The sequence below is a fragment of the Streptopelia decaocto genome, assembly GCF_964273445.1.
Source record: "Streptopelia decaocto genome assembly, chromosome: 3".
NCBI classification, from domain to species: Eukaryota; Metazoa; Chordata; class Aves; order Columbiformes; family Columbidae; genus Streptopelia; species Streptopelia decaocto.
Window position 1 is genome coordinate 53,957,138 of NC_138656.1, and position 26,615 is coordinate 53,983,752.

A 26,615-nucleotide genomic window follows, 5' to 3' on the forward strand; every position below is an offset into this window, starting at 1 on the left:
TGCAGCAGGTCACTGATGGGAAACAGAATAGGAGGCCTAAGCAGGAGGCAGTTTGAGGCTTTGCACATCAGTCTTCCCAAGTTCATTTTAACTTTTGGCAGTAAAGGAGTTTCTGCTTTGCCTGGAGGACTAATCAGCAGAGCTTGGGGGAATTCTACCTTCCTCTTTCTCATCTGTAAGCCTGGAGCAGTGTGTCACCAGTAACCTTCAGAACGTTGTTGAACCTGCCTGGATGTAACTTAGTTATAGTTAACTCTAGCTCCTAGATAAAATCTAATGCACGCAGGGAAAATTGTCTTGTATTCTCAGAAGCTGGAGAGTCAGAAAACAAGCAGAGATTTCCTACTGGACAGTGAGGCACTGCTGTCTTGTGGCAACCTGTGCTTAAACTAAAATGTTGTTAGATAACATGATTATAACTGATGGTATGAATTAATTTTCTTTCACTCATTCGAAGCACTGATTAATTAAAAATGGTTTAAAGGCTCATAAGGTTTCTCTTGAGGTTTATTTATCTGAATTTCAAGTAGGAGAATGTGTTAGTCAATGCCAAAGTTTTTCCAAGTCTTGGAAAAATTAATTCATGTTTTGTTTTTATTGAAAAATACACTGAGTTTAGACATGGCTGTACACTTTTTGTCCTTCCTCTGAATATGATACCTCTACAGTAAAAGTCTGTGTACTGTTGCTTGGAAGTATAACCTATGGTAGCACAATAACTTCATGTATGAAGTGAGGGATGAACTTAGGAAGAGTATGAACATTTCATTTGGATGTTCCTCCCCCACCAAATATACACTAGGAAAAGAAAAATGGAGCTTAAGGGTATGTGTACCTTATTTGTCTTAATCTATTGACTGGGCCCATTTGCACTGAAGCGCTAATCCTGAACTTAATGGTGTCATGCCTTTCTTAAGCAGGTACTACATTATCTTTGAGTAGCTCTGCTGATTTCTTTTTGTTTTTAAAGACAGCATAGCAAGTGTTTTCTTTAGAAATTCCATCAATTTAAATGAGAGACACAACACTAAGGTTGCAGGTCTTTTAGATCAGGTTTTGTATTGCTATGGACTTGTTATTGCTTTTATTACTCATGCACTTTTGCAAAAATATTTTGAAAATAATCAAGAGGATGGTATATTTTAGTCCACCTTAGGAAAAGTCGAACAATGTAGAGGTAGCTCTGCTGACAAACAGCATAATGCCATCTACCATCTGACTTAGTGTGCTCCTTTAAAGCAAGTCTTTTCTATGTTACGGCAGGAAAAAAGGAATAAAATAAATAATAGCACATTTTAATTTCCTTTCTTTGACATGTATGATTAATGGACACACTTTGTATGTTCTTTTCCCTCCCCACTTCATATTTTGGTAAGATGAACAAATTATTAATGTTTCTTTTTGTTCAATTTTGGGTTTGCTTGACTTTAGCTGTTAAAAATAATCATCATGGCACAGCTGAGCCATGTCCTTCAACACTCTTGAGCTTCCTGGATTTTCAAATAAAATCACAAATGAAAGAAAACAGTATATTTCAGAAGGTTCTGGTACAGCTGTACATAGTTGCCATGAAGAAATGCTGTTCTTTTTAATTTACATGTTGTATGTAAAATAAATTATGAAGTAAGAGATAATGACTTGAGCGTTTTGGTGGAAATAGGTAAGATGTTATCATTCTGTAAAGCTTTGTGTAGCTAACTCTTCAAAGCGCAATCACTGCAGAGCGCCTGAAGAATGACCCACTCACATACTTTCAGGAACATCTCACTTGTTGTCAGGTAAAAATAGAGCTACACAAAAGTCGATTCAGCGTTACAGGTGAAGAATGGGAACTGACATGCTTAATCCTTTATTATGTTAGAATTAGGCTTTCTAGTATGAAAGGAGGTTATCAAATAGATTCAAATTTAAAAATACAGATTCTTTTCTTGCCAAAACATGGAGAATACTTAGTACCTATGAGGAAAATGGGTTTCGTTTCAGTCATCTAAATTCAGTCAGTCATGATTTCAACACATCAACTTACATGTATTCTGTATGTGAACCACATTTTGGCTTTCTAAAGAGAGCTGCTATCCTACAATTTTCTTGTAAAAGAACTGAAAATTGGTCTGTCTAGTTATGGTTAGGAATGGAACACTTGTGTGTAAAAGCCTAGTTGAGAATTAGGACAGTGGTTCAGCCAGAGTGCATAAATGGAGGTTCCTTTTCAGGTTGGATAAGAACCTCTTTTTGCCACAGTCTGCTTTTCCTTAGATCCAACATTTCAGCTTCAGATGATTAGACAACTTTTAGTCCTTTGCCGTCTGTTTTTGCTATCTTGATAAGACCAAGAGTCTTGGTACTGACAGAAAAATACATTTTGTATTGTAAGCATGTAAGTAAGCGTGAAAGAGGGGAGGGGAGAGGAGAGAGAGGAGGGGAGGGGAGGAGAGGAGGGGAGGGGAGGGGAGAGGAGAGGAGAGAGAGGAGGAGAGGAGAGAGAGGAGGAGAGGAGAGGAGAGGAGAGGAGAGGAGAGGAGAGGAGAGGAGAGGAGAGGAGAGGAGAGGAGAGGAGAGGAGAGGAGAGGAGAGGAGAGGAGAGGAGAGGAGAGGAGAGGAGAGGAGAGGAGAGGAGAGGAGAGGAGAGGAGAGGAGAGGAGAGGAGCTGTGTGACAGTTTCTAGTGATGATGCTGTAGACAAAGTCTGCTTCAACATTTTGTGTGCACCATATCTATTCCTCACAATTTGAAATTTACCTCCCAGCCTGTGAGCTAGAGGAACAGTTCTTAAACCATGCATTAGAGCAGGAGGCTTGAGCCCATAGTAGAGTTGTGGACCTAATTTTTACCTGCACCATGTAGGGCAAATGGCAGCAGGGAGCTGGTGGCTGCTCACTGCGGCTCATCCCTGAGGACCATGGCCAGGGAGGAGAGATTGGAGCAGACCACGCATAGCTGTCCCAGTGGGTTGCCAATAATTTACAAACAGTAGCTTCAGCTTCCCAAAGTAGAGATGGAGCTGGAAGAAACTACATAAGTAGAATATTCCTTGGTGGAAAAAGTACCTGTAACTAGTCACTGACATAATCAATTTACAAGATTTCAGAAAGTAATTAGAATTGCTGGGGATAGTGGTGTATAAAATTACTTTTTGCACAAGGAAGGTTCTGAAAAAACTTTAAATGGAGGTCCTATTCCTCACCCCATCTCTTAAATTTTAGCTGGTCTAACTTCAGACCCAGGAAACTGAGGGCTATTCAAAATAATAATAATAATAAATAAAAAAACAAACAAACCAACCTGAGGGCATTTCAAAGATTAATTTAAAATGTTTTTTTCCTTGATTATATGTTTAAAAATGACTTTTGTAGCAGTCAGTTTTAACTATTGGGAAATTTTTATTTAGGCTTCATGGCAAAATGGGTTTTCAGTTGTCTAGCGTATAGAGTTACTTTGTACCATTATCATTAAATACTTGGCTGGAAAGTCCATTGTTTTTTTAACATTTGGTGATCTGTCTTGGGAATGGGTGGTGCTTCTTAATCTGCTTCTACTTAAATCTTGGTGGAGAGAGTCATATTTTGTTATGAGGTAAGGTTTCAGATTATTTATTGGCACAGCTCTTCCCAACTGAAAAAATATTTACCGGTGAGAAGGCAGGGTACTACTTGAGTATTAGCTTACGTCGTCTTCAGCCTGTTGCCTTGGGCATTAGGGGTGGTTTGATATGATGCTCCTTGTTCCTTCATCTTGCCTGCCTGGTGGGAGGCAGCCTTGCTGCCCAGAGAGCACCAGGCAGTCGGTGGCCCTGTGTCCACACATTCTTCATCGTGGGCATCTCCTCAGCTTCTGGCTACGGCTGCCTAGAGCATCTGGTTCCTCTCAGTTGCATCCTCTGTCTGGGCACTGTGCAGTGCATTTGCTAGGGAGGTTGGGTGTGAAAAAGAGCTTTCTTTCACAAGTATTTTCTATCTCTAACATCTGTGATTTGTTCCTGATGTAGGAGATAAGCCTGCACATGCCTTTCAGGGCTTGCTGCTTGCTTTAGTGGTTTACAGGCAGTTCAAAATAGTAGGTTGTGGCAAGAGAGGAAAAAACAAACAAACAAACAAACATACAAAAAACAAAAACAAACAATAAAACAAAAACAGAGGAAGCATGGGCATGACATCTTGCAAATGAAATTGAAAAGTCCTGATGGAAATCACAGAAATCTCATCCAAGAACACCCAGAATTCTGTAAGCAACTATTTTGCTTTCAGTGGACTCACTCTCCCAGTCAAACAAGTTTCTGGATATAATTTTTAAAAAGTACTCACTGGGGGAAAAAAGTTCTGTAAAGTGTTTTGCTATATACTTTATTGACTCCCCACAAGTTTTTCAGTAATTGCACATAAAATAATTGTATCTGTACCTTTGTTTGTTTGTTTGTTTGTTTCTCTTTACATTTACTTACTTTGTGAAATAAGGAAAAGGGAATCATGGTGGGGAACGCTCTGAGATCTGTGTGTCTTCAAACCACAGGACAAGTGTTTGCTGCGGTGTGATACAACTCTTTTGACAGAGGAGGTGGGGCAGGGCAATGAGGTGAAAGGTTCAGCTCTTTTTCTGATACATTTATGGGTATGTGCAACATTAGCCATCTGAACTAGTGTTAACATTGGCTACAAAAATGATTGGGTTCAGCTGTTAAGAACATTTTTGAACATTATGATCGGTAGTCATAGAGATGAATATTTGGTCAGGTCAGTTGTTTGCTGGCATTATAGTTACATCGGATCAATTCTGTCATAAATGTGTTGGCTGAACATTTGTCAAAATTATTACTTGTTGCATATAGCTCTCAACTGGTTAATAGTTTCATGATGCTAAATAGAGTGCAAAGCTCTTAGTCCTTGTCCCAGAGGCTTTGCATGGGATAACATACCTGACTTTCAGTCTACGCGTTATAACTGCTAGAATATGAATCATTATTTTGTTACAAAAAAGACTGGATTAATGTAACAACGAATAATCACTGCTTTTCTCTGTGTTGATGTTGATTGTTATGGCAGAGGCTGCATACTTTCACAGGGGAAAGTGCATTTTCAGCATAGTATTCTTGGTACTCAAGTCATTGCAGCATCTTTTTATCCAAATTTGCTTGCAAATTCCTCAGTATTATTTGACTTGACACTGGTCAAGCATTATGACTTATGTAGCCATCTAGGAGGGGCATATAAGTTGATACTTACACCAGATGGAGGCGTGTAGGCAGTTTGGATAAGGCTGAATGACTGTTGAGACTCTGTGCTTGCAAGGTAATCATAGGAGTGCTGCAGGACTTCTGACTGAAGTGTTGGTCATTTGCCAAGCAAGTAGATCTTCTCCCACAGCTTTGGCTTTGATTCTGCATGTGGATCTCAAAGGAACATTAGGCCATCCTTGTGTCCTCTGAGGAGAAGATGGAGCTTTTTCAGCCTTCTGCCTTTTCCTCCACAGTTATGCTCTTCTCATCTCCTGGATGCTCAGCTCTGCCAAAAACCTGCTATCTTGACAGGATTTGTGGCCGTTCGTTCTTGGCAGAAGTGTTGGGCAGGGTTGCGTCAGAGCACTTTTGGCCAAAAAAGAAGCTGGAATGTTTGTCATAAATCAATTCATAGAGAGGCTCGCCGAGTTTGTGACACTTGGTATTAACTTGAATTTTTCAAAATATTCCCAAAATCACTGTATCTCTGAAATAATTTTTGCATTCAGGCTTGAAGCATGCTGTGCACAAATTTTGCTTTTTTAGTGGATCTTTATACGTCTGCCTCTGATGCTGTCCCTTATGGTGATTCAGATAACTGGTAAGCACCCTGTTTCAGAGGAGGGAGGAAAGGAAGACACTTATGTCTTTGATTATAAGAATTTTTGTAGTAACCATTTTTGCTCCAACATCTGTCAGGTTGAACTTAATCAGAGGCACTGATTAGCAAACATGAACTGAGAAGGAAATAACTCTTTTATTGGTATTCTTCAAAGGCATTGATGTTTGCAGATCAGGTCATCTTGCATTCCCATCAGCTGGCCTGGTTTTCTATTGTCAGAGAATCTGACTACACTCTTTATAATTGCCTATTTACTGTCTTTCAACCCTTCTCTTTCTTATGTCTCTCCAAGTTATCTTGTTGGACAGGACTTTGGACAATGATAGGGCTTTTTCTTTGAAAGTATGTAATCTCCATTAAATATTGGTGCTGACTCTAACCCCACTTGCCTGATTTCAGTTTGTTTGCCTGACTTTATTTTAAGTGCTATTGCATATTCAAGAATGTATTTCTAACATTAAACACTTCTTTTGTTTCTGGGGGGTGTTTTGGGCTGTCCCTAGCTTCAGCATGCAGATGTGGTGGTACTTGGCAGTACAAAACCTGATGATGTTCCTGTGAGCTGGATAAAGCCTGGAACCACCATTATCAGTTGTTCTCGTGACTTGCTGTCAGGTAAGAGGCATTAAAAGATAACAGTTCTTGAATGTGATGTACCGTGAGTCGTTGAGATAAGTGTGTGTTTAACCACAACACAATGTGGTTAAAAGCTACATCTTTGGGACAGGGCCTTTAAAAGTTAGTGCTTGTGTATAGGGGATGTATCCATGTGTCTCTGATGTATGAAATAGGAAAAAGATGTCAGCTGAGGGAAGAAAGGCTGGAACGGATTCTGTATACCAGAATTGTTAAGTAAGTGGTGAGCCTATAGATTCAATGAATTCAGAGGGAAGACTTTTGGGTCATCAATTGAGCTATTATTCAGTGTTGTTTTGTACACTGTGTTATCCTGTGACTTCTGTGGATTTACCTGGAACACGAAGAAAAGAAGGGCAAAAATATCAATTGCAAAGTGCTGTGAAGCTGTGTGCAGGAGGGAGCAGAGAAATCGTGTGTGGCTAAGAACAGGCAGAATGTCTCCTGCAGTAAATACTTATAGAAAAAAAGTTTGGATTGCCCTCCCTTCTCCTCCCCTGACTGGTTGGGGAGGGGATATATGTTAATTAATTTATCAGTTGAAAAATGCTATGGAATTTTACTAGGAAAAAACTAAGAAACCTTCCCAGAAGTTATTCTATTCTACTGCTAGAATTGCGTTTGCTGTAAAATTCCTCAAAGTCCTGTGAAGGTCTCTAGATATTTTGTAGATTTTTTTTTTTGTATATATATGAATTTGACTGTTCAGTGTCCAGTTGAAACTGTGCTGAGAATGAGTAGGAAAATAAGGAAGAACATGGGTAGTGTGACTGGGTAATGTGTTTTTCTAAATCTGTCACAAGTGTGCTTATTGACATCTATTGATACAAAACTGGGGAAATGGGCATAAGGCCAAGGAAAACTAATTGTATGGTTCTTAAATGAGGTATATTCCCTAAGGACAAATTAAGCAGACACTCTATGCAGACCTAATGCAAGATCAGGCCCATAATAAGGCAGCTGCTGTTCCCATGCAAAGCATGGCCTTAGCAAGAGATTTCTTTCCTTGTCTTTTGTGATATGTTCTTGACTTGAACACACACTGCAGGTGTGGGAGATCTGGGTTATTATTCACTCAATTATCTGAAGGCATTCGGGCCTTTGTCTTCCACCTTCCAGAACAGTGCTCTGAACCTATTATAATAAGGATCTCAGGGTGGCTGCCATGCCTTATTCCTTGCTGATACTGCACAAGTTGTTCAACAATAATTCATATTTTCTTTTTCTTAGCCTAGTGATTAGGAGACTCCTTGCATCTTTATTACCCATTTACTTTGCATAGGGATTGGTGGATATAATTGTTAAGTATCTGTGGACATAGGTCTCTTCAGCAGGTACCCAACCTACTAGTATAACATACCCTCAGATGAAGGTGGAATGGAGAAAGGGAAAGGGGCAAAGAAGAGAGGGATTTGTGGTGCATTAGTAGCACCTATAAATAAATAAATGAAAGGGAATGTCCCCTCCTCGTTTTAATCCTTCTAAGCAGAAACCTCTTAGGCATTGGATGCAGGGTAGAGCTGCCAGTCTATAAAGGCAGGATGGGGATAAGACAGTCCTTGCAGTCTGAGCAGGCACCACTTATGGCTGAACTCTCCTGGCTCTGTGTGCTGCCTGGTGCCAGTCCCACTTTCAGATACTTTATTCTCTCCCTCCATTGCAGAGGGAGTCTGGGTCTTCAGAGACCAGTGTAACTGCATGCCGTGTCTTGAGACTTAGGTATCTTAGTGCCTTATTTACTTTATAGAACTATAGGTAATATTAGGGTTTCCCTTCCCTAAAAGAGTGCTGTTTGGAACACTGCATTAAAACATTTGAGTGGCGTTCATGTACCACAGCAACATTCATTCTTAAGGCAGGAAATGTAAGATTTGGCCTAAACATATACATTTCTTTGCATTTTTCAAGTTGTAGCAGGGGGCTGTGCTTTAGTACAGCATTTCTTTGGAAAGGCAGCATGAGATTTTTTAGCAAGATAATTTAAATAGAACTTATCTACCGAATGTCCATCTGTCTTTATGGTTGTGCTTTTGAGACTGTCAGAATCTTGGAGAAACTCTTAAAAAACTAGCAGAAATACATTTTAGCAGCTTTAAAAAATGCTGGCCTCGAGACTTACTAGAGAGGTACATGAAACACAGGTGTCTGTTTGACAGGAAGAATGCACTTAGTTTAATTGCAAGATATGTATTAAAAGCCTATTGTGGAGCAGTCATGACCTTGGAGAAACAACTGAATCTTACAACTGACTCTTCACTTTGAGTATGTGGTGGAATCTGGCTGAAGTGCTTAGAAATTGTTCTGGGTTTTTTCTTGCTTTAGAAATGTCCAGCTTAACAGCTGTGGGGTCACGGGAGCTAAATGAAATCTGGAAGCAACAATGGCCATGAAATAGCTTTTATTCTTGCTAGGTTTCTACCTTACATAGGTATATGTGTAGTCTAACACACTCAAAGGTTTTAAAAGCACTCAAAATTTGCAAGCACATAGCTGAATTGCACAGCTGTAATGATGTAAGCCATGAGAGTAGAGCTAAAAATACTTGCTCCAAAGAGACAGAATTATTTTTCAAGTATTTTTTTTTAAACTGATAGAAGATTTTTTAATTACCATAATGTTAAAAATTATACAATTTCTAGCAGTAAAGCATCTTGTTCTGCTGCACTACTGATTGTGGAATCAAGGGAGTGCTGCTAGTGTCTTGCAGAAAATACTTTACATGTAAATGTATAGAAATGAAAAGTTTTTGAACCAAACTTAAGAATGCAAAAATTATTTGAGATTTGATGTCAGGCTCCTTTGGCATCACTTGAAAGCTGAAGTCTAGTTGGTTTAAGTATGTTAGTGGGAAATTCAACCATTTCCCCACCTCTTCTCTATTCTAAGCTGCCTGAGCAGACAGGTAGCGCATGACAGGAGCTGTCACCCATCCACACAACAGGGTATAAAGAGATGGGCAGGTGGGGTGAGTCAGAGGAGGGAGCACAATGCCTGTGATTCAGCTGATCTTCTGGCCATAATCCAAAGCAGAGAGTGCTATTCAAACTCCCATCTGAAAAATTTATCCTAAGAGAGCTGTTGCAATCCTGTCTTGCTAGTTTGTGTATGTGTGACTTTCACCTCTACCTTCACCTTCACCCCTGTAAAAGCCTGGTTAGTCATTTGTGGGGTGAATGTGTAGCATAGACAGCCTGAGAGAAGTAGTTTATTGAAGGGAAACGTCTTATTCTGATATGTATTTACACACATGCTAGCTCTGCCCTGATAAAGAACTCATATTCAGCCAAATCACATAAAAAGTCGAAATGTTTCTGTAAAGCACAGCTGTCTGAAAGGGGATTTGAAACGTCATTCTTCCTACTCCATTTGTCTCTTTGGCAGCTTTCCCAGCCTGGTCTCAAAGCAACAACAGTCAACTTCTGACTGTGACAGACTGTTCCAGTAAAACTCTTCTGTCTGAGACTAAAACTGAGCATCTCCAGAATATTTTTTTTTTAATGGCAAGTGTTAGTACAAGTAGAAGGACTTTTCAGAGACTTTCTTAATTAAGAGTTTAATGTCAGGATGACCACCTTCTGCTTGATTAGCTTTGTAACTGAAGTATAGGTGCCTGCTAGCAAGAAAGTTTGAGAGAGGATTAGAAAACATACTGAATGAGGCAGATGGTGTCTGCAGAAAGGGTCTCTTGCTCTCTCAGTGATGGGTGTGAGAGCGTGGGCTGGGCTGGGGTGCTGTTCTGGCTTCCTGTGCTCCTCTGCCAGTCCCTCCAGCTCCAGGTTGAGGGTTCTGTGCCCAGCCACCAATGGGACCCATGTCAGGAGGGGGAATTGTGCAAAGCAACGTGAGCGTTTTGTGATCTGTACAGATGGGATGAGTAGAGCAAGAGCTTGACTAGGTCAGGGTTTAGCACTTCAGTTCCCCTGCCGGGGGAAAAGGATAAAGCTGTCAGCATACAGTTGTTATTTTTTATTACAATAATGTCTACGCCCTTCAGAATGTGACTAGGGATTTGATATGCCCACAGAGTCTAGGATGTGAATCTTGGTTAAATTGCATATAGATAAAAGTCAATAAGCAGCAAGAAGAACAAGCCAAAAGAAGGATTACAGGAAAATGACAAAATAATATGTTTAGTTAGGGTAGCTAATGTATGATCATTATATGATATGTTGCCACTAGAAACAATTACAACTGGCTCTAAAGCTGGAGTCACTCTGATTTGTGTAGACTCTTCAGAATACCTACTTTTAATGTCACATTGATGAAGATAACTTTTGCTGCTCAAAAAATTTTACATATTCTAAGTCCCATTGGATAATAGTCCTAAACAGTATTTTTTGTTCCTTTCATTGTTCTGTCTCGCTGTAATGGATGTGTGGAAAAGGAGAGTCTTTACCATGCTCATTTAGGTGTTCTGTTTAAAAATATGTGTAGCTTTTCAAATCCTTGCTGCTGTCTGATTTTTTTTCTTTTTTTTTTTTCCCCGAAAGTAATTGTTTGGATCCTGGAATTCATCTCTTTGTTTCCTTATTTTCTTTTTCAAGTATATGTATGCTTCGCCATATGCATGTGTGTGTTTCCATACAGTTGCTCTCTGATATCCACCCTCCTGGGTGATTTCATCTGAAGTATTAAAGAAGCCACCCATAATTTTGTGAGTGACACTGTTAAATTTCAAGTCAACATTACAATTTTTTTTTTTGGACACAGCTTTCAAATACACTCACAAAAGCTTTGTGATTTATTAGCCTAATACTTCTACTTTACAGAGAAACACAACTGTGGCCAGCAAAACAACCATGCTGCTGAAAACGCTGTTGGTCCTCTTGCAATAGCAATGCGAATGCAGGTTAGTGCAACTTCAAACATTGTGAATTCATTACTCTTCCTGTAAGTTGTAGAAATTGTATCTGCAGTTTAGGTTTTAGGTTTTGGTTTGCTCTTTTGAATGTCTTACCTGCTTTCCATTTTAATAGCAACTCTTAATCAATTAGTTAGGGTGAGTTATGCCTGTTACATTTAGTTAGAAAAAGGTAAATTAAAAATCAAACGTCATAATTCTGTTGATTGCTGTGAAGCTTGACAGAAGCACTTGTATCAATAGACTAACGTAACTTAACATGGTAAGACAATGGAGATTAATGAATTATATCTGCACACATTTTTGTGGTGTGATGGATAGAAGGTCTGAAAGTTCTTTGTTTTATGTGGAAGCAGCATGACTCAGTCCAGGAATAATTAATATCTTCCATTATTTTTAAGGTGTGAGAGAAGAATAGTAACTCTCCATTTTACCAGAATAAAATCTCCAAGTGCCTAATTAGATACTTTTCTCTGCCACTTAGCATGTTAATGGTCTTGTTTCTTTTTGAAATTGGACAAACAACAGGACAGTAATAGTGCAGTGGTTTTTCTTTTCTCTTAAAAGCATTGAATGGAAAGATTTTTAAGTTTGTTTTTTGGTTAGCCTTTGCCATAAAGTTATTTCAACATACTCCTGAGATCATTTGAAATTAGTGTTGAACGTTTGTGATGCAGCTGGTGTGTGCTGCTTTTTTTGTTTAAAAACAGAACATGGTAAAAAACACGGAGCGATGGATCCAGTCCCAGCACTACAGGAAGTGGGACCTCCGCTGCTTGAAACTGCAGCCCCTCACCCCAGTGCCCAGGTAATAAGTGCTTTTTTATGTAAAAAAAAAAAAAAGAGTAGGCAAGTGTTAAATGTGACAAGGAACCTAAAAATGGTCTATGCCTACTTATTTTTTAATCTACTTATGTGGACTACATGTTGTGCTGTTTTGTTTTATGCCTCATTGTGACCATGTCCTTCTGTTTCCTATCAATTTTTACTTTTATGATATGCACTGGAGCCAAGCTTCATTTAATGAAGACCTAAAGCTGGAAGATTTCATTTGGGGAGGGAAGTGAAGGCTTGTGTAACATCAACAGAAATACAAAATACAAGAAGTTCCTAATCACTAAGCCCTAATGTAGGGGGGTGTTTATGGATCTAGTTAAGGTCCAATGGTTTCAATGGCATTTGATCTTGTGTTTATTTTCTTCCCTCAGTAGAAGTACTTTCTTCTGCATTAGACTATTAAATTTCTGTGAAAAGCAGGAAGCATATTTGTTCTTATAGACAGAATCTTTTCAATCAGTTCCTGTCATTCACCTCCCAAGGCTTGTGTCTAGGCCGTGGGGATTTTGCTGACATCTTTGACATTGAGAGCAGCCTGAGTGATTTGCTGTGCTAAAGTGCTTTGCTGTGTGTTGGCTGTGTTGGGTGACAGAGGAAGGAACCAAGGACTTGAAGTGAGGTTCTGCCACATAGGAAAACTTCAATATTTTTTTTGTGCATATTTGTGTGCCTGCTTCTGGGCCATGCAGGGACCTCATGTAGGAAGGAAGGGAGAGAGAGCTGGGACTTCTCAGCCTGGAGAAGAGAAGGCTCAGGAGGATCTTTTCAATGTGTCTAAATACAGTGTATATAAAAGGATACAAAGAGGATGAAGCCAGGCTTATTTCAGTGGAGCCCAGTGACAGGGCCAGAGGCAATGGACAGAAAATGAAACACAGGAAGCTCCATCTCAACATCAGGAAACACTTCTTTTATTGTGAGGGTGGCCAAGTGCTGGCACAGGCTGCCCATGGAGATTGTGGGATGTCCATCCTTGGAAATATTCAGAAGCCACCTGGACACAGTCCTGGGCAACTTAATTGGCTCTAGGTGGCCCTGTGTGAGCAGTGGTCTTGGACCAAGTAACCTCCAGAGGTCCCTTCCAACCTCAGCCACTCTATGATTCTGTCATTCTGAATCCTACTGCTGTGTTTTTGGAAAGCTGTGACAAAATGTTTTCTAAGCATTTTTGCTGTCTCTTACAACAGTTTAATGGGAATGGATGCAATTGTAATTTAAAACAGATGCAAAAATAATGAGTTTTCTATCATACTCAGGGGTGCAACGGGAAATAAATGCTTCAGCCTTTCCTCAGCCAGAATGCAACATTTCTAGAATTAAAGCCTGAAAAAATCTACCCTTAAATAATACAGTTAATATGTAGATTGGAGCATGTGATGTTATGAGTATGATGGTGAAAAAACTCTGAAAAAAGTATTCCCAACTGTCTCTACGGCATTGTGTGTTTAGTACATAAATATTTTCATAATTAATATATAATAACATATAATATAACCAGTAATAAGACTTTGATAACTCTGTAGCTTTGTCTTTTTTTTCTTTTAAATTTAAAATAACTCATCAGATGGAAAGTATCCTGCAATAAAATGTAATCTTACAGTAATACACCACGTTATGTGGAAACAGATGGAGTTTTCATTGAAAATGAGGCAAAGCTGCTTAAGCACTAAAACTAGAAACATCTGCTTTTTGATTTCTGTGAGATCTGGGTGTTAATTGATGTTTTTCCAAAGATATTTGAAATGTAATGCAGTATTTTCTTACAAATATGCACCAAAAGAAAAAGTCCAGCACACAGGCTGAGTAGGTGTAGAGCCTTCCTCCATCTGTTAAATTTTCCTGTTTTTTGTAAATTATGATATACTATTGTCGGTGTTGGACTTCTTGCTTAACAGTGCTCAATCATGCAGAAGAACCACTGTTGCAGATTTCCAGCAATACTGAATAATATAACTTATTGGATAATTGGTATTTCCAATATAGATAAAACCTCGTCAAACTAAAAGACCTAGCTACAAATATAGACTTCTAAATGCTAGTTGTAACCAAATCTTTAATTTCCTCTATTTCAGAAAATACTTTTACTATTAAATCTAGTCCAGTAGACTAGACTTAAAGATTTCGTATGTGTTGTTTAGCCCCAGTAGTAGTTAAGGTATAAATCTTATGTTAATTCATTGTGAAATTATGTCTTTTTTCACCTTATTGTCTGTATCAGTGTGCAATCTGTCATTAAAGGGTTTCTAAGTTGTTGAAAGTCTAGTTGCCTTGAAGGTTCTTGAGGGAATTTCAGATGGGAAAAAATGGCAGCAGTGGTTTTACCAACAGAGAGCTGTTAGCATCCACTGTCAATTTTACTTGACATGTGAAAATATTTGTAATGTTATTTATCTAGAAATTTGTTACCTTTTAATTTATTTATAAGTGTACAGCTTGATTAGTTTTGCTTCTTGCACTTTTTTTGCCAGCAATGGTACCTACAGAGTGGGAAAAGCCTCATTTGTGACCCAAGAGATGAAGGAAATAGAAAGGGCTGAAGTTGCTGTGGGGAGTCTTTATAGTCTGGCCTGAGATTTGAAATAATAGCTTCTGTCTTTTAGTAAAGAGGCTGATATATTTTGTAGGAGGAAAAAAAAAAGGCAGATTAACTTTCTGTCATGTTAGTCTACATCCTTCTGCCCTTGCCAAATACATCAATTGCTTCAATAAGAGAATAGTCACCCTACAAATTTTCTGTGCTTAAATCTTTAAGGGACTATGCTGTTATCAACTTACTAATATTTTTCTGGGATTCAAGTTGTTTTTATTTAGAGAGTTCTGAATGAAAACTTTAAAAATTCTTTGTCATGTGGTGTTTGTAAGCTCCTTCATCTTGTGTCCTTGATACATTTTTATGGGTAGTTGTGTTTGAAGTGATGCATAAGAAAGCTGAAGGTATATCCTTCTATGCAAGAGGATGCACTGAGTATGTCTTTGAAAGAAAACAGATTCCAGGTTAGTAAATGCAATTAAATGGTCTGCAGCCCAACTGTTCTGTGCTGTGCCCCTGTAGTATTGGATTATGTCAGTGTTTGGATGGATGCTTTCTAGGTTTCACATAGCTGTTGCATGGTGTAAATGTGGGATATTTGTGGAATACCTTCAGAATTAGAACTGAATAATGGTCCCAGTTTAGGATATCCTCAAAGAATTGCAAGCAATTAAGTTGGCACAAACTGATAATTTGCTGGTGGATGGAGAACAGCTGAAGTCCACACATGGAGTTAAGATCAGGCAGTAGTTCTGTGTTCATCTGTGAATACTTGAGGCCTTGCAGACTGTCTGAAAGTTCAGGACGTTGGCTTTGATGCCATCATCGAATTATATCTTAAAAGTATTGTAATCAACTGAAACTGCAGGAAGGAATTTAGCCCGGTTAGGCCTAAAGTAATTAATCTCTTGGTAGTTTTTTAATTTGCTCTTGTGGTGATGCAAGCAATTCCAAGCCAAAGGAGACAACTCCTCACATCTTGTGTTCTGGGCCTTGGACTTCACTTCCACGGGATCTTGCAGCTGCTGAACACTTACATGGACGTAAGAGGCAACCAGGTCAAGCTCACAAATGAAAAATCCATGAAGGAGTATTAAATCCAAAGACCCCAGGTGGTCTAGGTCAGGAATTGCAGATACAACAGTGTCTTCCAGCCTACAGTCACCACTCCTCAGGCAATCTACCATGTGTGCTTGCTCCATGCTTGGCCTCTTGCCTCAGCTGCCACTCACAGCCCTTGCTGGAAATAGTTTATAAGTTCACTGCACTTCTCGCCTGAGCCCTGTGCATTAAACTCGTGCTATGTGGCCATTTTCAATTTAACTGTCTTTATAAGTGCATGAGTTGATCTTCAAATGCCTTGTTTCCTTTAGTGCCCTCACGGGGGAGTAGCGAGGCTCAGCTCGCTTGGTGGAACCCTCTGATGAAAGGCGCCACATGCACAAGAACGGGCTTAGCTAATGTGTTTGTGTGACTGTTGGCCAAGGAACGTATGTGCATTTGAGTAAAGCGTATGTGCTGAAATATACTAGGAGGGAGGAGAAGAAAAACAAGACCAGAAACATCCATTCCAGTGGGACATGCTTGAGCATCCAGCAGACACATCTCTAGCTTGATATGAAAGCATTACGTAATAGTTGGAATCTGATTAAACGAGAGAACTCTGTGAAATTCTAACAATTAACGAACACTGCATGATATTTTCAATGTTATATTAGGTGTTAGCTAATATTTAGGTTTGGTTAATAAAATGTGAGAGAGGACTGAAAAACTGATTACAATAACCCCATTGTTGGAGTATTTGCTGTTGTTTTGTGCTCTGTCGTCGACCACCTAAGCTGAGAGAAATCTCCTGGCTCCTATTTGTTTTCTTTTCCAGTGATATTGAGATTTCCAGAGCACAGAGTCCAAAAGCTGTTGATGTACTTGCCAAGGAGATAGGATTGCTTACAGATGAAATTGAGATCTATGGCCAAACCAAAGCCAAAGTACGTTTGTCCCTGCTGGAAAGGTTAAAGGATCAACCAGATGGAAAATATGTTCTAGTTGCTGGGTAAGAATGCACAGTAATGTCATTAATGTCCACTCTTTCCACTCATAATAATATGAACATGTGGCTTATATCTTTTCAATACACTGCACAAATACGAACCCTGAATGTTTTTGGCTGTATGTTGCTCTCTTCTGAAAGTGAGCAGTTTCTGAAATTTTTTGAAGTAACACAACTTTTATTTGAAACCGTTATTATTGAAGCAAAGTATATTTTATAAAAGGTAGTTTGTTTTAGGCTTTTTAAATGTTATCTGTTGATATGTGGGGTTTTTCTTACTGTTTTATCAGAATTCTAAATGTTTAACTTCAATATATAAGTCTCTGTGTATTGTGGCTGTTTATAAACAAACTTTAACAGAAGCTACAAGCTAATCTGTTGATATTAACAATAAATTCTTTTTTTTGTTGAAGAAGAGATTACAAAGTTTAAAAAGCCATGTTTTTTCTCTGAAATGTAGACATGTCTCCAGGCAGGTTTATCCTGCTCTCTGTTCCCACGATTATAGCAAATGCTTTGCTCAGCAGGAATTATGCGCTTCTCTTCAGAACAGCTACAAGTTTTTTCTGCATTCACTGACACAACATTTTTCGCTCACCTGGTTTGCTAAGTGGAAACATCTTATTGTGAACAAACGTGAGGGGTTTCATTAATACTTATATTGCAATGTGTTCTTTATATTCTGAATTAATTTCATTGCTTCGTTATAAGTAAAGCCAATCAGGATTAAAATATAGCTTTAGGCTGATCCAGAAGGAGAAGACTGTTTTCAGCTGCCTTGACCTACCAGTTCCTCAGTTGGGGTAGCGTTTTGCAAACTTCTTGCTTTACTACCTTCCTGTGGGGGCAACCTGGATTTCTGCACTATCTGAGATGAAGCTGTTGTAGACTGAGAAACCTGGTGTTATGAAGCTGAGGCAGGCAAGTTATGAAGCCATCTTCAGTGCTGTGTGAGAGAACTGCAATGTATGAAGATGTCCTGGAGGACATTGGAACAATTGTTTTAGAGAAGGAAACAATAGCTGGTTGAGACTCATTTCCTTTGGTAGAGTTTTATTTTGTATTTTGCTGCTTTGGAGAAAGAAAAGCACATTCAGTGTGTGGCTGAGCTTGAAGAAAGTTGCTACCATGTGCAGGTAGCACAACCGTAGGCTCGTGTTGTCAACAGCATCAGTTGGGTGCTGTGCTGCAGGTTGTGCCAGACTTCTCTAGCAGCAAAGTCTCACAGAAGCAGAGGTTATGTGAAAATATCTGGAGCTGGAAGACAGCATGATGCAAAGCCCCATTCAGGTGGCTTTTAGTTGTCTAAGGTTGTGTGGACCAGTGCTTATGTTTCTTCACCTCTTCACCCCACTTTGGCTCCCAGTCTTCTTCAAGGAAGGTATCTCAAGCACTTTTCTCAATGCTGTTTTGTTGGCACACAGAAGTATATATACATGTGGATGAAATGGGGAAGTTTTGACTAACAAGATGAAAAGCTGGCAAAAAATAGAAAATTGTATCTTCTTTAGTTTGTATAACATGTCTAAAGACTGAACTGTGTTTCATAAACAAATGGCTGGATTTGTACCTACACAGATTGATTATGCAATATGTTGCTATTTGTAACTGCTCTGAAGTCATTCCATCTGAGGGGTGAGTACAAAACCACATCTGCTGCAGTAGGAGCATCTGGGCAAGGTGGCTGCAATAGTGGGAACATTCTCTTCTGAGAGAGTTCAAAGTTTGACTTTGAAATATTGTACATATAAAGTATATATAGAATTTGTGTTTATGTGGTCACATTTGCTGAACTGACTGTAGCAGACAATGATTTTAAGAAAAGTGAGGAACTGCATCTGGTAGGGAAACATTCAGTACAATGAAAACTGGGCACCGCTCAGGTGTGGAAATTGGGGAGTAAAATAATACCATCAGTTGCTTTCTTCATGTTCTTCCTGCCAAGGCAGACCAACCAAAACCTACGGTTTGGATAATTATATTTGTTCACAGTAACCAAAGACATTTAGAAATTCTTTTAGTATGCAGTCTTTGGAATAAGTTTCCAGTGCTTCAGAGGAAGCATTTAAGATATATGTTTATACTTCAAGGTATTTGGCATGATAGAAATATTTTTTTATGTATGATGTGGGCTTTTCATATGTGACAGAAGTGAAAAGTGTGTGTGTGCATTCAACAAGCTGCAACATCTCCAACCTTCATCCATGATGCAGTCAGTGACATTTGTGCCTGTTTAAATGTTTCATGATGACTAGGAATTATAAATATTTGCTGCAAATGCTCTTCTAGTTTATTCCTGATGTGCTAGAGCCCAAACTTGTTGTTCTGGATAGTGAAATGCAACCAAATCTGCCTTTCTATGCCTAAGGATAGCTGTATTTATGACATTTGAAAAAGTTGCTACTAACTGGAAAGCCTTTTTTGTACTTTCTGAATGCATACAAGTACGCCTAAATGGCTCATTCAATAAATACTGTGTACGCTGAAAAATTGCAGTTTATTTAACAGATTGTGTCACCCAAAAATAGGATGAAGACTTAATTTCTTCATAACATTTCCATTTTCTTCTGTGTGGAAAGCATTCTTTTCACCTTTTCTCGTTATCACTTGTTTGGGTTTTTTTTTTGTGTGTGTGTGACTTTTTATTATAGGTTTCATGTTAAAACACCTTGGGGGCAGAGCCACGAATTATCATATCGCTCTTGGGTGTCTACAGGCTTTTAGTGTGCTAAAAAAATAATATGTTGCAGGATATTTTAACTTGAACTGCCTCCCATTCACTGCAAGCTGAGAACATGCAAGTGAATGAAGCTTGTGCATGACCTAGTAGCTAAGTTTAGTGCCCAGGGTAACTTAATCATGCATTCAAGCATGCAGATAGCATATTCGTAAACACAGTATGAAACTGTATCTAAAATTTGTTAGGATCTGTGTGTGTTCCAGCATTTTGTTTTTAAATGCTCCAGTGCTGTGGCTTTTACCAGTTAATTCTGGAAACGTATTGACTTCAGAAATGTAAGCTGAGAAATAACATATTGTGAAAAAATATTAAATATAATGCTACTTTTAGTAAGAATTGTGTTGGATTTTGAATGCTGGCAAATTCAAAATCAGAACTTTTCACCTAACATGAATAGATTGTTTTGTGACAACGTACCTTTTGGTAAGATAAAAATAGAGAGAAATAAATAAAAACTTAATGCTTGTACAAGTTGTATGATGGTAAATATCTTAGAGACAGAATTTTCAGATATGGAATTGCGTTTTACTTCTAATGAATGCATATTGGATTGCATTTCTCTTCACTGTATTTCTTGGGTCACAAGGTGCTTAAAAGAAAACAAAAATGGTAGTCATAGCAAACAAACAAACAAACAAAAAAACCAAAACAAATAATAAGCAGGGAAAATACCACTGTCTTGATGCACTGAAACATCTGACAGTCCAAAGCAAAGTCATGGCTGAGACAGTTTGTCATGTCAGTGCACAGCTTCTGATGGGGATTGTCTTGGATGAGTCTTTGGCTTTTGAGAGTTTGCAGTTATGGTTTCCTCAGTCTGTTCCTGGCATTTAGAGCACAAGTCTGATGAGGAGCAGCTGAGGGAACTGGGGCTGTTCAGCCTGGAGAAAATGAGGCTGAGGGGAGACCTTATTGCTGTCTACAACTACATGAAAGGAGGTTGTAGCATGGAGGGTGTCGGTCTCTTCTCCTGAGTAGCACGTGACAGGATAAGAGGAAATGGCCTCAAGTTGCACCAGGGAAGGTTCAGATTGGATATTAGGAAAAATATCTTCACTGAAAGGGTTGTCAGTCATTGGAGCAGGCTGCCGAGGGAAGTGGTTGAGTCATTATCCCTGGATGTGTTTAAAAGATGAATAGATGAGGTTCTTAGGGACACTAAACATGCCAGTGTTGGGTTAACAGTTTGACTCGATGGTCCTGAGGGTCTCTTCCAACTGAAATGATTCTATGATTTTAGCTTCACAGTGATCACTGTGCTTTCGTATCTGGAACTCCAGTCCCATTTTGAGGATGCCATTGCAACATAGTCATAATCTCACCTCAGTGAAGTGACAGGAATCACCACATTTCTGTGCTCAGAAATAAATTTCTGATGGTCATAATCTTGGGTGGGAGATGTATGTAAGTGAAGCTGTCATGTGTGGGGACTTGATTGCCCATGCCCTCCATAGCTTGGCTTTGCAGGATTCCCTGTGGATCATAGGAATGATGGACTCATTAAAAACTATGAAATTGCTGATACTGATAAGTTGAAGATAGGAACTTTGAAAGAAGAGAATTGTCACATATCCAGTAAAGTTCTTGCTGGAGTCACGACGGCGGGGGTAGCTGTGAGGAGGTTACAGCTGGTGCAGTGTATCATCTCACTGGTTGTTTATTTTCTCTTTGGGAGACCTCATGTAGCTTTCCCACAGAAACAGCTCGGCTGTAAGCTAACGTGATGTGTAACAGACAAACAAAAAGTCTGCATATTCTTATCTTTGTTTTGATATACATAAAGAGGGAAAGCTTTCCAATGTTATGGAAAACTTACTTTGCCAAGGAGCTGGTGACTGCTTGGTAGGTGGCAAAGTAAGAAGTTTTTAAGAGGAAAATTATTGTGGGCTTTCTGTGTTTAGATTGAAAACATATTAAAGACATTTGAAGAATAATGGAAATGGGTTTAAAAGTCTCTTGGAGTTCATTACTGTATTTTAAATGAGTTGTTTTGGGTTTTGTTGTTTTTTTTTTTCCTAGATTTGCATAAGGTCAAAACACAGTATTGCACAGTTGAGCTAAAGTTAGCCATTGGCGGTTGTAACTTTATACTCATGTGAGCAAGTGACCTAAGTTGCAAGAGTGTAGGCTCAGTAGTGCAGCCAACAAAAATGTCTCAATGTCCACAAAATAACTGAAGTGGATGGATTATTGTATTTATAAAAACTGATCAAAGTAGGCCAGGTACAAAAGGGAAGATATTTTAAATAAGTTTTCTAAGGAAATCATTTTAATAGAAATTTCTTTTAATTTCAGGTGCTTTTTTATTATTTTTTTAAAAATTATATTTAAAACTGAAGTTCTGGTAACTATTGAAACTATTAAATAACTGTTTAGTTCTTAAGGTTTATCCTGTAGTCTTTGGTCTGCTGCTGAGCCTCTGAGTACCAAAGGTGTCCTGCCCAGGTGTCTCGTGTAAGATGAGAAGTCAATCTGGCTCCACTGAATAGTGTGATTTGCAGAGTCCTCACATTTTGTTTATTCTGTTAGGTGGAAAGAGACTGAAAAGTCAGGTTCCTGGTTTTGACTTCTCAGAGGTTTGTGTCTATTCCTACCTACTGCAGTGGATGAGTTTTCTTGGAAGAGTGTCACCCAAGTGCTGTGACATTTACAGAAGTCCAGTTGCTGCTTTTCTTCCTCCATCACAGCCGCCTTTAGACATTTTGAGCCTTTAGATATTCATCTGAGCAGTTCTAGGTCCGGGAAAACTAAGGAGCACAGAGCTTCGCAGAAGGGAAAAAACAGATTAAAATGAACAAACCCATCTGAGGAACACGCTGAAAGTGTAGGTTGTTAAGGCCAAGCAGATTTGATGGAGTCAAGCTGCTGTCTGCAATGACACGTCCACTTACTGCTGCAAAGCTTTGTGCGCTTGCATGAGTACATTGGTGAAAATAAGCTTGCTCTAGTTCATTTTTACCCCCACTTTGGTGGTGGCTGGTTCTCCCAGAGTGCCCCATTTTCAGCAGGGACATGGCTGGTGCAGTGTCAATGTACTAGAAGTTCAGCAGAGGCAAGATCTGTTCCTCCCAGTTTGATGGATGTGCAATGGTGTGTTTCTGTTTTCATTCTCTGGAAAAAAATTCTTTCTCATAGAAAATTCCCAGTGCTTTCTGGCTCATTTTACAGTAATTTTAGAATAGGCCAGCAGGGTTACCTGAGCATTTTAGTAATGTGGCGCTTGATTGTGTGTATCTTCTGCAACAAGTAGATACTATTCTTCATGCAACTACCAACATGCCTTCTGGTTATGGATTTGTCAATTCCAATTTGCTTTCCTTGACTGAACAGTGGGATGCATCTTTGATTTTGCTTGTTTCATAGGAGCTGTAGTGAGTCCTTTTGCTGCTATACATGCCAGGCCAGCCTTCTGCTGTGTTTTGAACTGAACTTGAGTAAATAACCTAGAGAAGGTACCTCTGAATTCTCTTGAATGTGAACTTCATGTGTCTGGTATTCAAAAATAGAGGTAACCACCAACAGGATGCACTGCCAATACAAGTTGCTCTGTTAGCAGTGCAGCCATTGCGTGCACTGTTTTTTGGGGGGGTTTTGAGAAGTCCTTTACTAGTAACTTCCTGTAAATAGGTAGAGGTGTCTTTTTCGTAGCAGTATGGTTTGCTTTTTGGTAGTTTTGTAGTTGTTGTTCATTTTTAAATAACTAATGACTTAAAGAGTTATCCTAATAAGTCTTTAAATGAGTGCAGTAATGCCTCAAGTTTACTCATACATTCTTTAAATCTGGCTTTAATGCACAGGAATAAGAGGATCAAGTAAATGAGATTAGGGCAGTTGACAAAAGTGAATGAGACAGTAGGAGAACAAGGAGAAACAACACTAATAATGATTTGAATGGGTTTCGGGCAACCAGTGTTACAAAAGTAGTCAGGAGGGTGAAAGTGAGTTAACCTGGCTGTGGTGTTCTGCAGGAAGCATCTTTGAACAAAAATAGGGATCCCGGGACAAGATGGAGATGGCAGAAATAGTGGGAAAAATAGAAGCTATCATTGCAGGAACAGTAAAACTGGGAGGGCTTGCTGTTGTGACAATGTAGAGATTTAAAAGTACCTGTTCTCCTAGGAGCTGCATACATGAAAGCAGCATTCTGTGCTCCTGTAGTAGATCAAGAGGAAATAAGAAGTCATAGTGTGGATAAAAAGGATGACACAGACCGAAACTGCTTTTGAGAGTAGATAAAATGGATTCTTCTCAGGATATGCTCCAAATCTCCCACTTTTTGTTGGCTCTATGTAAATATTTTGCTAAAATCTGCGACTTTCATTTTAAGTCAAGGGAGTGCTGTTCTAGGAAGGCAAGATGACAAAGTAGTCTGGATAGTAAGTTACAGATGATGCTTTAGGATCTAATGGTTGGCAATCATGATGTTATAAAGATGTGAAAAAGTGACTAAAAACAAATCTCCAAATTAAGTAACCCAAGTACTACATGTTCATACAAGAGTAGTGCAAAGCTATCAGCAGATAAAATACTATTTCTGAAGAGTCTCAGTTCAGGGAATCTCTTATAGATGTACTAAATCCCATTGATTTCACTGGAACTTGAGTTAAAACGTTAATTTTCTGAATAGGAAAATTATTTCCTAGAACAGTATAGAAGTTGTTAATTTGGCTTGCCTCCTATTGCCCAAATTTTTCCAGACATATCCAATAAAGGCTTCTTTTTTAACAGAAAGCTCACGATCGGATGTTGATATAAAACATAGATTTGTGACAAGTTAATATTTTTCATGTGTTTACATTTTGTGGAACAAAGAAGAGCCTCTGCCAATCTGTGAACTAACTGAAATAAGCTGAATCTTATACGCAAGGAGGTAACACAGGTGTCTTCTTGCATTTGACAATTTTACGGATGTTTTTACACCATTTAAATGATCTAAAGATAGTGATATGTTGGAAAAAATACTAGCTGGGAAAGGAAGTATTCCTAATTAGAGCTAGATGGTTTAGGTCAGGTTTTGAAGAAATTATAGGATAAGTGTTCCTCTCTGACTAGGATGCATGTGCATGTTTGTATTTCCTTGGGAATGAACATCAGTTCTTAATGTCAGCTTCACTAAGGCACCTGCTTCTCTGCAAGTACTGAAGACAGCAAAGATATAAATGGTTACACTTTGCCAAAAAGTAGTATGTGTTTTAGAGTGGTGTGAGTGGCAGAAGGACTGGGGCTTTCTTCTTTTGCCAGTCAGAAGGAGAAATGCAGTGCCTCAACTGAGTCATTTGAATGCATTTTGGAGACGTGAGCTATGTTCATACTTTTAAGGAAGGAAAAAAAAAAGAAGAAGAAGGAAAAAGCCCCCAACACCCCCCCCGACTTTTAACATGGATCATGAACAAATGTGCTGACCTTGAAAGCAGAGAAGACATCACTTAAACTGAGGTGTTTCTCATTCACAGAAGGCTGATGAAGTTTTCTACTTGCAAAGTCAGCTGTCTTTGTCCATTCGTTAAAGGGACAAGGATAGTCTTTGAGTGGAGGTTAGACTCTCTGATTCAAGATTGAATGGATGTCTTTGTAAAATTCTGTCCTGATTCAATGATAGTCTAGATGTGGGATTTGTAGCATGAGGTTTTTGAGCTTTTGTATGGGAGGTCGGATAGTAATTGTCCCTCATCACCCTTAAATCTGCAAAAACATCATGAAACACAAACATAAAATAAATAATGTTCTGTTGAATATAGTGACTTTTATGTCCTGTTTCATTTAAAAAGCAGTTGATCTGTCATTGTTGAGGATTATGATGACATGGAAGCTGGAGAGGGATAGATGAGCTCTACAAACAAAAGTGTTGGTTATTTAATTTAAAATGTTCTATTATTTCATTCAAAGTTTGAGCAGTGGGAACAAAACATCTCATGCATTACTACAGAGTATCTTGATGGATGGTTTCTTAATGAAACTAGTGAGACTTTTGTGCTGTAATAAAAATATCCAAATTCAATATATTCTTTTTAGAACTTTTGCCAAAATAATCTTATCTTTTTCTGCTCTCATAGTAAATTGCTTAAATAGAAGACACATGTATATTAGCATTCCAGCTTGAGCTAGGGGCTAACATTGTAGCAGTATTTTTGTGGAGATAAAGTAATCTTATTGAAATTTGCTGTACAAATATTCTTCACTGAAATAAAAAACTGTAAGTTCTGATATCCATAGCCAGGCTGACATCAGCAAAGAATTTGATTAATCTTTTTTTCTTGTTTTGCTAGAATAACCCCTACACCCCTAGGAGAGGGGAAAAGCACAGTCACAATTGGTCTTGTTCAGGCGCTTACTGCACACCTTAACATTAATTCGTTTGCTTGTCTGAGACAACCTTCCCAAGGACCTACTTTTGGAGTTAAAGGTACATAATATTTGTACATTCTGTGACTTCTTTAAAATTAAAAGGAAATACCATTTGTTTGTTAGTTTTTTCTTTTTTAATTCCTTAGTTACTTCAATAACTCAGTGGATTGTCTGAATGATAGCATATTGGATTTTTTATGAGTACATAACTAATAGATAAAGGTTTCTTGCACACATCTTCCCATGCAAGGTTCATATCTATGTTCATGTACTTGTATCGATAATGCAGATAAAGCCCAAATACGATGAAAGGCATGGGGATGTGTTATCCAGGAGGAGTTTTCTGCAAGTACACACCCTTTCCAGCCCCTCCTCTGCTTGGAGACTCTCTAAAGATGTCTCTAAATTTTACTGTTTAATTCTTCCTTGAAAAAGAGTCCTAAATTCCCTCGTATCGATTGGAAATATCTAAACTAAGGAAGTTGGCAGTTGTGCATATGGTTCAGCTGTGTCTGCACCTCACCCTTGCTGGGTCTGAATCTCTTTCTGTTCTTCTGAGTTGTCATCCCTACTCATGTGCTGCTACCTTTTTGCCTAGAAACCCTTTAAGAGCCTGCAGGCCAGGTAAGAGCCAGCCAGAGTTCAAGCCTGTCTCCAATGCTGATAGGAAGTAATGCAATCTTTTTTTTGCCATTTCTCAGCTGAGATTGGTGCCTAACTGGGCAAGCACTCCCCATCTACTCTACTTTGCTTTGCTGAAGTTTAAGTTAACAAGTTTGATTTCA

The 26,615-nt window shown here is 38.8% G+C and overlaps 1 protein-coding gene across 3 annotated transcripts in view; it reads left to right on the forward strand.

The window, feature by feature from the left end:
* Positions 1-26,615, forward strand: part of MTHFD1L (methylenetetrahydrofolate dehydrogenase (NADP+ dependent) 1 like) — a 154,560-nt gene that overhangs the window by 12,386 nt on the left and 115,559 nt on the right. For all 3 annotated transcript variants that reach the window (XM_082049792.1, XM_082049794.1, XM_082049793.1), the window contains 5 exons: positions 6,335-6,446; positions 11,237-11,316; positions 12,039-12,136; positions 16,575-16,748; positions 25,752-25,888. In XM_082049792.1, the coding sequence (XP_081905918.1) occupies positions 6,335-6,446; positions 11,237-11,316; positions 12,039-12,136; positions 16,575-16,748; positions 25,752-25,888 (601 nt within the window). The remainder of the gene's footprint in view (positions 1-6,334; positions 6,447-11,236; positions 11,317-12,038; positions 12,137-16,574; positions 16,749-25,751; positions 25,889-26,615) is intronic.